This window comes from Phalangium opilio, unplaced genomic scaffold (genome assembly GCF_054372755.1).
Source record: "Phalangium opilio isolate 3A_F unplaced genomic scaffold, DU_Popi_V2 ptg000209l_1, whole genome shotgun sequence".
In the NCBI taxonomy this organism is placed as follows: Eukaryota; Metazoa; Arthropoda; class Arachnida; order Opiliones; family Phalangiidae; genus Phalangium; species Phalangium opilio.
The window spans coordinates 5,921,487-5,936,639 of record NW_028324217.1 but is presented as its reverse complement, the minus strand read 5'-3'; the positions used below and the strand labels follow the sequence as shown (position 1 = coordinate 5,936,639).

Here is a 15,153-nt window from a genome sequence, read left to right as displayed (position 1 = left end):
GGTAAAAACCGTATTTCTCCCTTAGACGGGCATGTTAAAAGCTGACTCCTTTGATTTTTCGAGCGAGAAAAAAAACGAAAATTCCTGGTACGCGCTTTTACATAGGAAAAGAATTCTTTGGACGGGCGCGTGTAGCCAAAAGCGTGATCGAGTCGGCTGGGACCAAACAAAGCCGTATTAGATCGTCTGCTTCAAAACCGCGGGAAAACGTTTGCGGGATGATGATGTCGCTGAGTATTGTGTATTAAAAATCACGTCGTTTAATGTAATTAGTAAAGTATTGATCGAGTGTTCGGAATTGGCTACTTGCTAAGGTATTTATAATTACTACGTTCTTAATTTACTCTTGTGGCGAAACCACTTTATAGATGTTTATTTTGTGCTGGAAAACTACGTTTGGGCAGAAATAGGGTTCTTTCTCAAATTCTCATAAGTTTTCAACAAATTGTAGCTTATTTTGGGAGGCATGGCATTTCCATTAATTTGGCATTAACTTAAATATATTTGTTTGATGTACTCGTTTTGTTAGTATTACAATATACAATAACTAGGGTTCTAAATCGGTAAATTAGCATGGTAATTTACACGGTAATTTTCCAGGGTAACTATAATTTACGATTCTCTCTGGTAAATTACGAAAACGGTAATTACCCCGGTCATTACCGTGGTAATTTACCACCGAATTCTCATTTCTATCTCTTGGAAAATGGTCTAAAAGCTCCATATTTTGCTGAACCCGCGTATGCACACTTATAGCTTCTTATCTTATGAGACATGAGTAAGTCAGACTAGGTCGAACGGCAAGCGTGTATAAGCCTTTTTAAGCGCCTTTCTTCATTTGTTGTTTATGGGGGTGGGGTTGGGTGTTCGTCGTCTTACTAGAGGGGTTAAAATGCAAGACAAACACCTACCTCTTTTCACTAATGATTCAACCTCGCTAACGCTAGACAAGATGTTAGAATGCAGTCAGTTGTGGAGAGTTAAGGCCTTTTAACGGGAACGAGGGGCTTATAAAATTTCTGAATCAAAAGTGACCGCGTTTGTTGGTATGTCACGTGTCAATTGAGAGTCAAAATAGATTATAATCCAATTTTTAATATTCAACATAATATTCAATCTTATTCATAAATTTTCACAAAGGTTTATAGGGGTTAAAAAAAGAAATTAAACAAAAAATCAAGCTTATATCTAAGGGAGGTTTGTACTTTATAACCTCTATGGAATGTCTCCTTTTAAGTTTTAAATTTAAATTTTAGGGGTGTTTAGGTTAATAATGTTCAAAAATTATTAGAAAGTTAAGATTTTTTAAAAATTGAATCAATCCGTCAACCAGAATCTAAGTTCTTTAACCATAGTTTCAAGTCAGTTTATCAAAATAGTTTCAAGTTTTTTAATTTCATACGACAAGTTGCTTTTCTTCCATATCCTTCTTAGGGGTTCAGGATCTTTTTTATTTCCTTGTTACGCGATTTAAGGGTTAATTATTATTATTTTTTCTCGATTTATTTCGCGATTTAAGGGTTAATTATTTTCTCTTTTTTTTTTTTTAATATTTCGTGCACTCGCGCTCCTTCTCTTCTTCAACTTAGGGGTTAAAAAAAAATATGTCTCCGAGTTTCTCCGAAAAATTAAGGATTCAAATTGACGAAAAATAAAGGTATCAAAATGAAAAAGTTTCGATTTAAAATTTACTCCGTACGTCTTAGGATTTCTTAAGGGTGAGCCGACAGGGTTTCGTTTAGACTAGGGATGAACCGGTACCGATACCATATCAGTATCGGCACCGATACTCAGGGTTTTCCGATAGTATCGGCACCGATACTCAGGGTTTCCCGATAGTATCGGCACCGATACTCAGGGTTTCCCGATAGTATCGGCACCGATACTCAGGGTTTCCCGATAGTATCGGCACCGATACTCAGGGTTTCCCGATAGTATCGGCACCGATACTCAGGGTTTCCCGATAGTATCGGCACCGATACTCAGGGTTTCCCGATAGTATCGGCACCGATACTCAGGGTTTCCCGATAGTATCGGCACCGATACTCAGGGTTTCCCGATAGTATCGGCACCGATACTCAGGGTTTCCCGATAGTATCGGCACCGATACTCAAGGTTTCCCGATAGTATCGGCACCGATACTCAAGGTTTCCCGATAGTATCGGCACCGATACTCAGGGTTTCCCGATAGTATCGGCACCGATACTCAGGGTTTCCCGATAGTATCGGTTCGGTTGGTTCGATACCGATACTAAACCGATACTTGTTTAAAATGCGTTATATGACGCTACATGACATTTTAGGTCTTTTCGTAACGTAATGATGGTGATAATATCTCATTTCTATGAATTACAATCGTGACGAGTTCTCATTTATATAAAAAGTACCTGAATTCAGTTTATCTAACAACTAATAAGCGAAAATCTTTCTTAGTACGCGCCTGTAGGGATGAACCGATACCATATCGGTATCAATCGGTATCGGTTCATGTTTGTACCGGTATCGGGTTAAGCCTGGTATCGGCCATCTCTAGTTTAGACAGTTCAGGTATCGACCATCTCTAGTTTAGACAGTTCAGGTATCGACCATCTCTAGTTTAGACAGTTCAGGTATCGACTGAGGGTGGGACAGGAGGGACTTCGTATACATTACTTCTAGTTTCTCGCAAGGATCTCTGGGAAATGACGTTTGTTGATTGACTTTAGTTTGTCGAATAGTGGTCCATATTTATGACGTAGCCGGGCGGATTCATGTTAACAGCGAATAGGCAAAACTTTTTGTTTTGGGACCAAATACGGATTGGTCAGTTTAAGGGTTAAAAAAAAATGTTCTAGAAGTTTCTCGGGCCAGGTACCAGGATAGTGACTCAAGGTCTTGTTGCTTGGGGTCTAAATCAGCGTGACATTTCTCTGGGTTCTTGGAAAGTACTTTAGTTGCTAGGTATTTCATTTTGCACTGTAGATATAGGGGTATGTAGGATAGTTCTAGAAAGTTCTGTGTCAACACTGATGGGCTAGTTCCTCATCTATTGTACGAAACCGTGAATTCCTTTTCAGTTTATTTTAAAGGGATAGGTTTAAGTTTAAAGGGCGAGTATTATCTTTATAATGTTAATTTAAGGTATTTTGCTATTAATTTAAAGATAATTCAAAAATTTAATTTGATTTTTGAGTTAAGATGGTTAGACGTGGGGAAAATTTGATTAAGGGAATGAAATTTTATTTTTTCGTCTATTCTTGTTGTGGAGCTCCTTTGCGTCAGCTGAAAACGCTGTAGTTGTTAGAATTTTCTAGAGATGGGCCGATACCGATACCAATATCGGTACCGATATTTGGCTAAACCGATATATCGATATCGGTTGTAACTGGTATCGGCCCATCTCTAGAATTTTGTTCTAAAAACGTTAAATAGCAGTAATTCGCAAAATGGGTAAGAAGAACAAAATGGATGTCGCTGTTCAAATGTATTTTGAGCTGCAAACATCAAAACTCGGTGTTTAAATAATGTACGATACTTTGCTATAAAAAGTATACCTGTGTTCAAGTGATATTTTTCATTATTTAGCTTAAAAACGATCAATATAATTTATTTTTGAATTTTCGTAAATTACCATGAACGGTAATTTACGCGGTAAATTACGAGGTAATTTACCATTTTCCAAAATTACCGTAATTTTCGAACCCTAACCCTAAAGTTTTACTACGACCAGAAGAAAATGAGCTCATCTTCTTCTGCTACGACTGTTAAATCCATACATATTTTGAACCATTGTTTGAAGCTCTGAAGCTAGTCAAATTGAGGATAATTTTATCGAATTACAATTAACTGGAGGTACCATCGTGATGCGTTTTAGCGATCTATTGATCTATCTTCTTGCAAAATGCATAGAATTGTATTTCATTTTCGAAATCCCTTTTTTTAATGTTTTAATTTGCTCAGGCTGCATGCATTCATGTTTTATTTAGCGATGACTGCATTAATGCATGTTTTTTGTTTCGGCATGGATGAAATTCCCTATAGCATCTTCTTCTTATTTAGGTTTTATACTTTTAGGTAAGTCGCATTTAAACAAAGGGGAGAATTTCTGATGAACGGATTAGAGATTCAAATCGAAAAAAAAATTTAGTTAACACTATTACTCGCTATTGGAAATTTTGAAGATTCCATACGTCAAGTATTGACACATAGGAAATACGCCCATTTATTATAAGCCGCATTGAACAATTCAAAATGGAGCTTGCCAAGCTGCCTATGATTTCTCTACAACGCCAAACCCTAACTAATTTCGCCTCGTCAGTATGGATTAGTGCAAATAAACAATACTTGCGACTCCCTTTGGAAATCAACCGCAAGTCAATGAACGACGCAGCAATTGCTCAGCAGAAGCGCTCCGTCATAGGAAAACATATCAAAGAAATGACCATGGTGATATTGAATGATGTAGGACATGAAATATTTGATTGGCTTTTCCAAATTAAAGACCACGTCACTGACATTACCCTGGAACACCAACTCGCCAATATGAGCTGGACTGTTGAAGGCCCATTGAACAAACCCAAGATGACCAGATTACTACTAGAGAATCAAAGTGACCTTGATTTGTCATTCATTTTTAAAATGGCATGCGAATACTGTTTGGAGGATAAAATTAGAGAACTGTGGCCACGAATCAGAGAAGAACTGGATTTAAACGATTTCTATGATGAAAATTTGATGGTACAATACTGGATCTATAAACTAGGAGGGCGGTTGCTGGATAATTCCTTTTTAAACCCTTTATTAGAAGAGATGTCGATTGATATCAAATTTTTCGTCAGGGTTGTTTTTAGTCGGAAATCTAGAAAATCAACAGTAAAATTTCTGTTTAATAATTTAAGTGAAGATGAAAAAATTCAGGCCTTGGATATTATTTTTGATTCAAGAAACTACATTCTCCAACTTTCAGAAGTATCAGGTCTGGGATATTTATTGAGTCAATTAAATTACACGCAAATGTGAGAATTAGTATCCAAATTTGAACCACCTGAATATTTATTGACGAACATATCATACTTCGCGTGGCCCAATACACATATTCTAAAGGCATTGGACCGTTACATTGGCAAAATGGAAGGCGCCATTGAAGCTATAAACGGCAACGATTTGGTGGAGTTTGCTGATGGAGCGTTCGAGTTTGTTAGATGCTACAACAGTACGATTTTGTTCAGATATTGTTGGACCAGATTCCCAAAAGAAGGATTAAAAGAAGCAATGGAAGATTTTCGTTCACTGTTCTTGTTTCAAATCTTTCGTGACCTGGCTGACAACAAAGACGTTGTGTCCATTAAAATGGTAATTGATAGTATTGACCCCGAGAGTTATGCCAAGAAATTGTTATCTCATTTTCATTTTCTCATTAATGAAACGTTGGCTTCATTCGATACGGATCTGTTGAAATATTACCTGGCTCGTACCGTTGTCAGCATGAACTTGGCCAAAAACCTCCTTAAGATGTTGAAGGACTCTTATTACTTAGAAAATATGGAAACCACTACGGGTATTTTAATTCAGCTTTTTCCTGAGTTGGATCCCAATTGCGCAGATTAACGCATGTTTACTTGTTTATTTTTTTCGTTCAAATTAGTGCGTTTGTTTTCTAAACAAAGAAGTTGTCCTTGAATTTTGTGCCGAAAATTATTTTTCTTAAAAGCTGCGCATTTTTAAATAAGTAATTTAGAATTGCGCGCAGTTGTAGTTACATCCTTACATAAATATTGTTTAGTGATTACACTGTGACAGCGGAAAATTACTCCCAATTTACTGGGGGTTTTTTTGAAAGATTTTTTTCAAATTAACCCACACATGGTTATTACTTCTGTTATCTTCGTATTAGTTTCGTATTCAATAATTTTATTTCAAAAGCCATGCAATTTTTAATATGTAATAAAGAAATACATAGTAATTTTTTTTAATACATTGTTTTCTCTTATTATTTAGCGATTATATTATGATGTTACTCGATTTGTTGTATTTTTGTTCAAAGCTTTATTCTAAATAAACAAACACATTTTTTTGCTTTTATTGGCCAAACAAAGTTTTCAACTAATTTCATGTTCAAGAAATGTTTTTCTAAATCTACGCAATAAGTCCTTTAAAATTACTATTTGCTTGTTAATTTTTTCAATAACGTTTTTTTTGTACTTTTAATGGAGACATAAATAAAAGATGGTAATCTTTGAAATTTTTTGCGTTTTGAATTTTAATTTCGTATAAGTAGCCACATCGTATGATGTATATCGAAGATGTGGCTATTAGTCCGACCTTCCTGTAGTAGTCGTTGTGTCACATTATCGCCTTTGGAAGTATGGAAGTTTTCGTTCGCCATTGAAGGGAGGGGATTGTGGTAAGGTGATGATATTTGTTCGCTTGTTTGTGTTTTAAAAGGAAGGAGTTTTTAATCGTAAGGCCGAGCATTGCATTTAATTGTGCTAGTAAGGTTAAGAATTGCATTTAACAGACCATTCCATTAAATACTTGAAGAGAAACCAACGCACAGGGGAAGGGCCGCCATATTAGGAGAGTTGTTCTCGCTAGATGGGGCTCGCGTTCGCTAAACGCGGGAGGCTAGCCCACTTGCACCACGGAGCTGTATTGTGCTTACACTGCCGCTTGCGGTGCTTCTTGGCGTGAGGGAACTAGAAAATAACTCTTTGTTTTAAAACATTGCACGATCATTTAAAACCCTTCATTATACCAGGGCTCCCACCAGGTCCCTAAAAGTCCCTAAAGTCCCTATTTTCCTACAAGGTCCTTAATCTATCCTAAAATTGGTATTCGGTCCTTAAATCACCCTTTTTTTGTAAACCTCAGAAAAAGTACAAGGGTGACCTGAAAATGTCTTGTCTGAGATTTGACCAGAGCCGCAAATTTGCGGAGCTCGCTTCGCTCGCTCCGGTTATTTATGATTTACTTAATGTTATATTTAAACGAATTAATTGGCTAATTTTTATAACAATAACAACTCGTGCAAAAATTATTCGAGTGGTTTTAGATTGGTCTTCATATATGTTCGCCATGTACGTTATTGCAAATGGTCAGAGAAATTTGTTCAAGTTAGTCACGGAAAACCTGGAAAAGTCAGGGAATTTCATTCCAAAAATTTTGTACGAACCCTGTAAAGGCCCAAATTCTAGTTCAGTGGATTTTTTAAAAAACAGTAAACATGATACGAAAATAGTTACTTCTAATCAAAATACCTTCCTTATACATTAGAGCCAGTATCAAGTCTTACCTACCGCTCCCTCAGAATAAGAATATAAACAAAAGAAAGTCAGAAATAATATCCTATTTTGTCGAAAAAATAGAAAAGAGTAATAGGGGCCTAATTGTTTGTGATATTTTCACAGAAAAGATATCATTTTGTTTTACCAGTGGTCCCTTTTTGGTTCCTAATTTTAGAATTTAGGTCCCTATTTTACCCTATTTTTATCGTGAAAAGTCCCTTTTTCCCCTATTTATTTTTGAGATTTTGGTGGGAGCCCTGTTATACTTATCCCTAAAATTTCAAGAGATTCGAAACGGTGAAACCGAAGAAAACACATTAAAACCGTTTTAATTTCTCACAAAAAACTATAAAAGAGAAACTTTTGATGCTTTGCACCAAAATAAACAACCTTATTTAGAAAATCTCATTAAAATTTCAAGAGATTTGAACTAGCGTTTTCAAAATAAGTGCCAAAAAACGGTGTTCCTCCCATAGACGTGCATGTTAAAAGCTTATTCCTTTGATATTTCGAGCGAAAAAACCGAAAATTCCTGGTATGCGAGTTTACATAGGAAAAAATTCTTTAGGCGTGCTACCAAACAGGCTGGGAAATAGCACACTTCCTCTGGTCCAAAACCAGTTTATTAATTGCTTGGACTAGTTTTTTAATTCAAAAAGTGGGGGTTACTGGTCCTCGGGACCAGTTTATTAATTGCAAATCTATTGGAGAACAAAGGCTGGGACTAGTCCGGAGACCAGTTAATTATTTCGGGGACTAGAGGGGTCACTGGTCCCAAGGACTAGTTTAAAAAATATCCTTATTTCCCAGCCTGCTACCAAAAGCGTGATCGAGTCGGCTGCGACCAAACAAAGCAGTCTTCTCTTTAGCCCGTCTGCTTCAAAACCGCGGTAAAACGTACGTGAGTCCCGTGGGCCGTGACATGCCACTGAATATTGTCTATTAAAATCACGTCTTTAAATGTAATTAGTAAAGTATTGATCGAGTGTTCGGAATTGGCAACTTGCTAAGGTATTTATAATTACTCTGTTCTTAATTTACTTTTGTTCCGAAACCACGTTATAGAGGTTTATTTTGTGCTGGAAAACTTGGCGTTAGGGCGGAGAGTTCGACATTCTCAAATTTTCATCCATTTTCTCAAAGGAAATTATAGCTTGTTTTGGGAGACCTCTGGGGTGGCATTTCCTTTAATTTTGGCATTAACTTAAATATTTCAGTTGGTGTACTCGTTTAATTAGTATTTCATCATACTCTAACGTTTAACTATGACTGTTAAATGCATACATATTTTAAACCATTGTTTGAAGCTCTGAAGCTAGAAAAATTGAAGATAATTTTATCGAATTACAATTAACTGGAGGTACCATCGTGATGCGTTTTAGCAATCTATCTTCTTGCAAGATGCAAGGAGTTGTATTTCATTTTTGAAATACCTTTTTTTAATGTTTTATTTTGATCTTGCTGCATCCATTAATGTTGTATTTAGCGATGACTGCATTAATGCATGTTTTTTTTTTTTTTTTTTTGCTTTTGCGTGGAGGATATTCCTAATAACCTCTAGTTCTTATTTAGGTTTTATTGTTTTAGGTCAGTCGCATTGCAACATAAGCGATAATTCCTGATGATTAGATTGAAGATTCATATCGAAAACATTTAGTTAACACTATTACTCGCTATTGGAAATTTGAAGATTCGATATATCAAGTATTTACACAGAGGGTGGCATTTATTAAAAGCCGTATTGAACAATTCAAAATGGAGCTTGCCAAGCTGCCAATGATATCTCTACAACGCCAAGCCCTAACTAATTTCGCCTCGTCAGTATGGATTAGTGCAAATAAACAATACTTGCGATATCCTCTGTGTATTCGCAATTCACTGAACAACAGAGCGATTGACGATCTGAAGCACTCCGACTTAGCAAAACATATAAAAGAAATGACCATGATGATATTGGAAGAAGTAGGAGATGAAATATTTGATTGGCTTTTTGAAATCGGAGTCCACGTCACTGACATTACCCTGGAACACCAAGTCTCCAATTTGAGCTTTACTGTTGAAGGCTCATTAAATCGACCCAAGATGGCCAGGTTACTACTAGAGAATGAAACTGACCTTGATTTGTCATTCAGTTTTAGAATGGCATGCGTGTACTGTTTGGAGGATAAAGTTAGAGAATTGTGGCCACGAATTAGAGAAGAACGGCAGTTAAACGATTTCGATGGTAAAAATTTGATGGTACAATACTGGATTTATAAACTACGTGGGGTCTTGCTGGACCCGCTGGATAGTTTCTTTTTAGACCCTTTGTTAGATGGAACTTCAATTGATGTCCAATTTTTCGCCAGGGTTGCTCATTGTTATGATTTTAGAAAATCAACAGTAAAATTTCTGTTTAATAATTTAACTGAAGAAGAAAAAATTCAGGCCTTGGGTATTATTTTTAAACCACGGAAAAACATAGAACACTTTTTCGCACGTTCATGGGTGTATGTTCTGCGAAGAGTGGGATATTTATTGAGTCAATTAAATTACATGCAAATATGTGAATTATTATCCAAATTTGAACTACCTGAAAAGTTGTTGATGAACATATCAGACTTCGCGTGGCCAAATACACATATTCTAGAGGCATTGGACCATTGCATTGGCAAAATGGAAGGCGCCGTTGAAGCTACAAACGGCAATGATTTGGTGGAGTTTGCTGATGGAGCCTTCGAGTTTGTCAGACGCTACAACTGTAGTATTTTGTTCCGATATTGTTGGACCAGATTCCCAAGAGAAGAATTAAATAAAGTTATCGATTCATGGTTCTTTGAAGACATCATTTGTAAGTTGGCTGACAACAAAGACGTTGTGTCCATTAAAATGGTAATTGATAGTATTGACCCCAAGAGCTATGCCAGGAATTTGTTATCTCATTATCATCTTTCCATTATCAAAACGTTGGCTGCATACGATACGGATCTGTTGAAGTATTACCTCACTCGTACCGTTGTCAGTGAGAACTTGGCCAAAAACCTCCTTAACACATTGAACAATTTTTACTTTCAAGATATGATTACTGGTATTTTAATTCAGCTTTTCCCTGAGTTGGATCCCAATTGCTCAGATTAAATTGTTACGAGTGTAAATTAACACATGTTTACTTGTTTCTTTTTTTCGTTCAAATTAGTGCATTTTTTTTCTAAACAAAACCAGTTGTCGTTGAATTTTGTGCCGAAAATTATTTGTCTTAAAAAAACTGCGCATTTTTAAATAAGTAATTTAGAATTGCGCGCACTTGTAGTTACATCTTACATAAATATTGTTCAGTGATTAGTGTTGCAGACGGGGTTTTTTTAAGCATTTTTTTCATATTAACCCACACATGGTTCTCACTTGTGTTATCTTCGTAATAGTTTCGTATTCAATAATTTTCTTTCAAAAGCCACGCAATTTTTAATATGTAATGAAGAATTACATATTAGTTAGCGATTATTCTATAAAGTTACTCGTTTTGTTGGGTTTTTTTCAAAGCTTTATTCCAAATAAACGTACACATGTTTGTAGTTTTTATTTAACAAAAAAAGTTTTCAACTAATTTCATGTTCAAGAAATGTTTTTCTAAATCTACGCAATTTTAAATAAGTCCCTTAAAATTGCTATTGTAATTGTTACATCTATATCTATATAAATCAAAGTCCTGACTGACTGACTGACAGACTGACTGATAATCAACGCCCAGCCCAAACCGCTTGCCCTAGAAGGCTGAAACTTTGCAGGAACGTTACTCATAAGTAGTAGGCGCGTACTAAGAAAGATTTTTCCAATCCACCGCCATCTTAGAAAATGGCGCACAGAAATGTAAAAAGTATTCTCTTTGCAATAAAGTACGCGCGTTTCAGGCGATTTCGCAATTATTTAATACACTGGTTTACTTTAACTTTAAGACGGGCTAAATAGTCTTTCGGGTTCGATTTGTCGCCATCTTTTAAAATGGCGCCCAGAAATGTAAGAAAATATTCTCCTTGCAATAAAGTCCGCGCGTTTCAACCGATTTCACAAATATTTAGTACAATGGTTTTCTTTAACCTATAGACGGGCTGAATGGTCTTTCGGGTTCGATTTGTTGCCATCTGTTTAAATGGTGGCCTAAAATTTAAAAACCCTTCTATATGGAATAATGTCCGCATGAAAAGTAATGAAAACTGTCCCGACGGGCTGACGGGCAACGCCGAGTTCTTATTACACGCGAGCGACGCCGCGGGTTAAAAGCTAGTTTTTCAATAATTTTCTTTTGTACTCTTTAATGGAGACATAAATAAAAGATGGTCTTCTTTGAAAGTTTTTGCGTTTTGAATTTTAATTTGTGAAATCATAACGCTGACACTGATAATTGAACTATCTCTATACAAGTTACCACATCTTATGATGTATATCTACGATGTGGCTATTAGTCCGACCTTTCTGTAGTAGTCGTTGTGCCACATTATCGCCTTTGGCAATATAAAATTTTCCTTCGTTTGTTTTTTTAAAAAGAAGGAAATTTTAATTGTAAGGTTGAGCATTGCATTTAGTTGTGCTAGGCCTAGTAAGGTTTAGAATTGCATTTAACAGACCATTCCATTAAATACTTGAAGAGAAACCAACGCACAGGGGAAGGACCGCCATATTCTAGAGGGCCGGTAGGCCCTTCTAGATAAGATCCCACACCCTCCCGTAATGTTAAATGAAAATTCACAGATTTTCGCCGATTTTCCCATAGGAATAACATGGGGTTTTTGGTGCTCCTGTACATCGAATCATTTAAAAACTAAAGCGAAGTTACGTTTCGGAATACTTTCAAATTAACAAGTAACTATTCAAGGTGTGCCTTTTTCAAGTTTCATCAAAATTAATTAAGTCTAAGTATGTTAATTTAATTAAAAATGTAAGTACCTCAAAAGATTATTCTACAGCAGACGACGCTAATTGTTCATTACTCTACAGTAGACGACGCTAATTTGCCATTTCACCGCCTTGAAACTTTAACTTGATATTTTTCAATAAATATAACACTATATTTATTAAAAATTTCTCTGGCGGGTCTATTTTTCGTTTAATTATGTGTCTCGGTTGAAATTCTATACTTAAGATACCTTTTTAATTTATATTTTAGATGTTAGTTTCGACCAAGGCTTAAGTTACCTTACTTACGCTTCATGGATATTTCACTGTAGCCTTCAGTAAGGCATAAGGATAGATGGATCAGTGTTGGAAATAAGGATTTTTTTAAAACTGGACCTGTGGCCTAGGTATTTTAATTAAAATAACTGGCCACGGTGCCACTCACTGTAAACGTACAAGGGCAGTGAACGCAATGTCATGGATAATTGTAATCATAGAGTGGACTGTAAAAGATACGGATTTGATAGTTTAAAATCGTGGCAGGATGTTGGTTTTGAAGTTGACTATTAAGCTCGGGTTCTAAAACGAATTGTGAGCCGTGTCTTATAAGAATTAGTAGAAGTGTAGAACCATTTTTAACCTCGTCCTAGAAGTGAAAAATTTCGCATTTCAGGCAAAAATTGTTTTATAATAGATTAATACAAATGCAGACTGAAGGAACAGATATTATATAAAAAAGGACTTGGTTTGCCCAAGCCTGAAAAACAAAACGATAAGAGTTTTTTCCAGTTGACTGAAGCGCAGATATTTTATTTTTCTATATAATTTTAAAGACAATCCGTATTTTACTACTCTTTAGAATTTAATTCAATCTCCTGATTTTACTGCTAATGGATTTATTTCCTATAAATTAATTGAAATAAAAATTACTTATCTCAGATTTTTCAACAATTCCATTTTCGTAAAATTTTATCATGAAAAATCTGAGATAAGTAATTTTTTATTTCAATTAATTTATAGGAAATAAATCCATTAGCAGTAAAATCAGGAGATTGAATTAAATTCTAAAGAGTAGTAAAATACGGATTGTCTTTAAAATTATATAGAAAAATAAAATATCTGCGCTTCAGTCAACTGGAAAAAACTCTTATCGTTTTGTTTTTCAGGCTTGGGCAAACCAAGTCCTTTTTTATATAATTAGGAGAGTTGTTCTCGCTAGATGGAACTCGCGTTCGCTAAACGCGGGAGGCTAGTCCACTTGCACCACAGACTCTGAGCTGTATTGTGCTTACATTGCTTCTTGGCGTGAGAAAACTTGAAAAGAACTATTTGTTTTAAAACTTTGCACGATCATTTAAAAACCTTCATTATACCTCTCCCTAAAATTTCAAGAGATTCGAACCAGCGAAACCGAAGAAAACACATTGAAACCGTTTGAAGACTAAGCTCTTTAATTATCGCTAATTTTCGTTTCAATTTTTTTACAATAAAATTATAAAAGAGAAACTTTTGAAACTTTGCACAAAAATAACAAACCTTATTTAGAACATCTCATTTAGATTTCAAGAGATTTGAACTTGTAATTTAAAAATAAGAGCCAAAAACCCGTGTTCCTCCCTTAGACGGGCATGTTAAAAGCTGACTCCTTGGATTTTTCGAGGGAATAAAACGAAAGTTCCTGGTACACGCTTTTACATAGGAAAGAAATTATTTGGACGGGTATCTATAGTGCGTCAGTGTGGGAAATAAGGCACTTTCACAGGCCAATAGCCAGTTTAAAAATTACCTGGGCCAGTTTAAAAATTAAACGCTTTGGGGTCTACTGGCCCTGGTGGCCACTTAATTAATTCAAAGTTTTCCCCCTCAAGATTTTGGATCATTAAATAAATACTATGTTAATCCCTAAGATTGTCTCGTCTTTGCTTCTATGCTGTTTGCTTGCTTGGCCTGAATTGTGTATGTGGGAGTGGGATTATGGGTGGGTTTCGTATGTCTGTCTACGCTCTTCACAGTGTAGAATCTGTAGATGAAGTGATTTTTGCAGTTAGCTCATGAACGCTGGATCTCACCGTGGCCATTTTTACCTCTCCGAGTGACGTATGTCACGGAGAGGTTCTAAAATCGACAGGCATGTCTGTGTGTGTGTGTGTGTGTGTGTGTGTGTGTGTGTGTCAGGCCGTTGTTATTGACTTACACCCCAGGGGACCGCGTTCGCAGTTTCCGAATCGAAGCAAATGTGTTCGCCATTTCCGGACCGCATTCACAGTTCCCGGAAAATTCAAAACTTGAGGCTATCCACAATTCAACTGGCCACTATTATTTCATCTGACTAGTCAATTGTCCATTCCACATCAACACCAATCTGTATTCACTGGCTTCTAACACCACCACCTTCTGGGCGTTGCTTTTGTCTATCCCACAAAGACACCAGTCTGTACTTACTGGCTTCTAACACCACCATCTTCTGGTCTTTGTTTTTGTCCATCCCACATGGACACCAGTCTGTACACCTGGCTTCTACACCACCATCTTCTCGTCTTTGTTTTTGTCCATCCCATATGGACACCAGTCTGTACACCTGGCTTCTACACCACCATCTTCTGGTCATTGTTTTTGTCCATCCCACATGGACACCAGTCTGTACACCTGGCTTCTACACCACCACCTTCTGGTCATTGTTTTTGTCCATCCCATATGGACACCAGTCTGCACACCTGGCTTCTTCTCCATCATCATCCTTAAGGTTAAGACATACGCGGCGATCGGCCAGGGTTACGAGAAACGTCCGGCCTCCCAATGGCGGGGCTTCCACCAAAGGTTCACGCAATTGCGCTGTTCTTATCCATAGCTGCGATTCGAAATGCTTATATACTACCTATTTGAATAAGGCGAAGCAACCGGCGTATGCTTCATTTTAAACGCCAATATTAGTCAAGTCTCTCAAGAATGTTTAATTGTTCTTTATCAAGACGATGTAACGCTCAATAAGGCGAACAACTAACGAAGAAAATATTTAATATTA

The 15,153-nt window shown here is 36.4% G+C and overlaps 3 protein-coding genes across 3 annotated transcripts in view; all 3 read left to right on the top strand.

Annotated features, from left to right (window-relative positions):
- The window catches only part of LOC149618667 (uncharacterized), a 70,719-nt gene that overhangs the window by 50,733 nt on the left and 4,833 nt on the right, over window positions 1-15,153 (top strand). The window lies entirely within an intron of this gene.
- Window positions 160-6,218, top strand: LOC149618669 (uncharacterized). Its single transcript, XM_089854245.1, has 3 exons — window positions 160-314; window positions 4,054-5,536; window positions 5,624-6,218. Exons 2-3 carry the CDS (start codon window positions 5,107-5,109, stop codon window positions 5,656-5,658), a joined length of 465 nt encoding a protein of 154 aa, XP_089710371.1. The 5' UTR covers window positions 160-314; window positions 4,054-5,106; the 3' UTR covers window positions 5,659-6,218.
- LOC149618668 (uncharacterized) lies at window positions 8,159-10,379 on the top strand. Its single transcript, XM_089854519.1, has 2 exons — window positions 8,159-8,273; window positions 8,835-10,379. The coding sequence occupies exon 2, from the start codon at window positions 9,018-9,020 to the stop codon at window positions 10,377-10,379; it is 1,362 nt and encodes a 453-aa protein (XP_089710645.1). The 5' UTR covers window positions 8,159-8,273; window positions 8,835-9,017.

Excerpts from the sequence above, each read along its gene's own strand:
- LOC149618669 (XM_089854245.1), top strand. The coding sequence starts at position 5,107 with ATGGAAGGCGCCATTGAAGCTATAAACGGCAACGATTTGGTGGAGTTT. Across the intron at positions 5,537-5,623 it reads AAATATGGAAACCACTACGG|TGCGTTTGTTTTCTAAACAA; the intron begins GTATTTTAATTC and ends CGTTCAAATTAG.
- LOC149618668 (XM_089854519.1), top strand. The coding sequence starts at position 9,018 with ATGGAGCTTGCCAAGCTGCCAATGATATCTCTACAACGCCAAGCCCTA.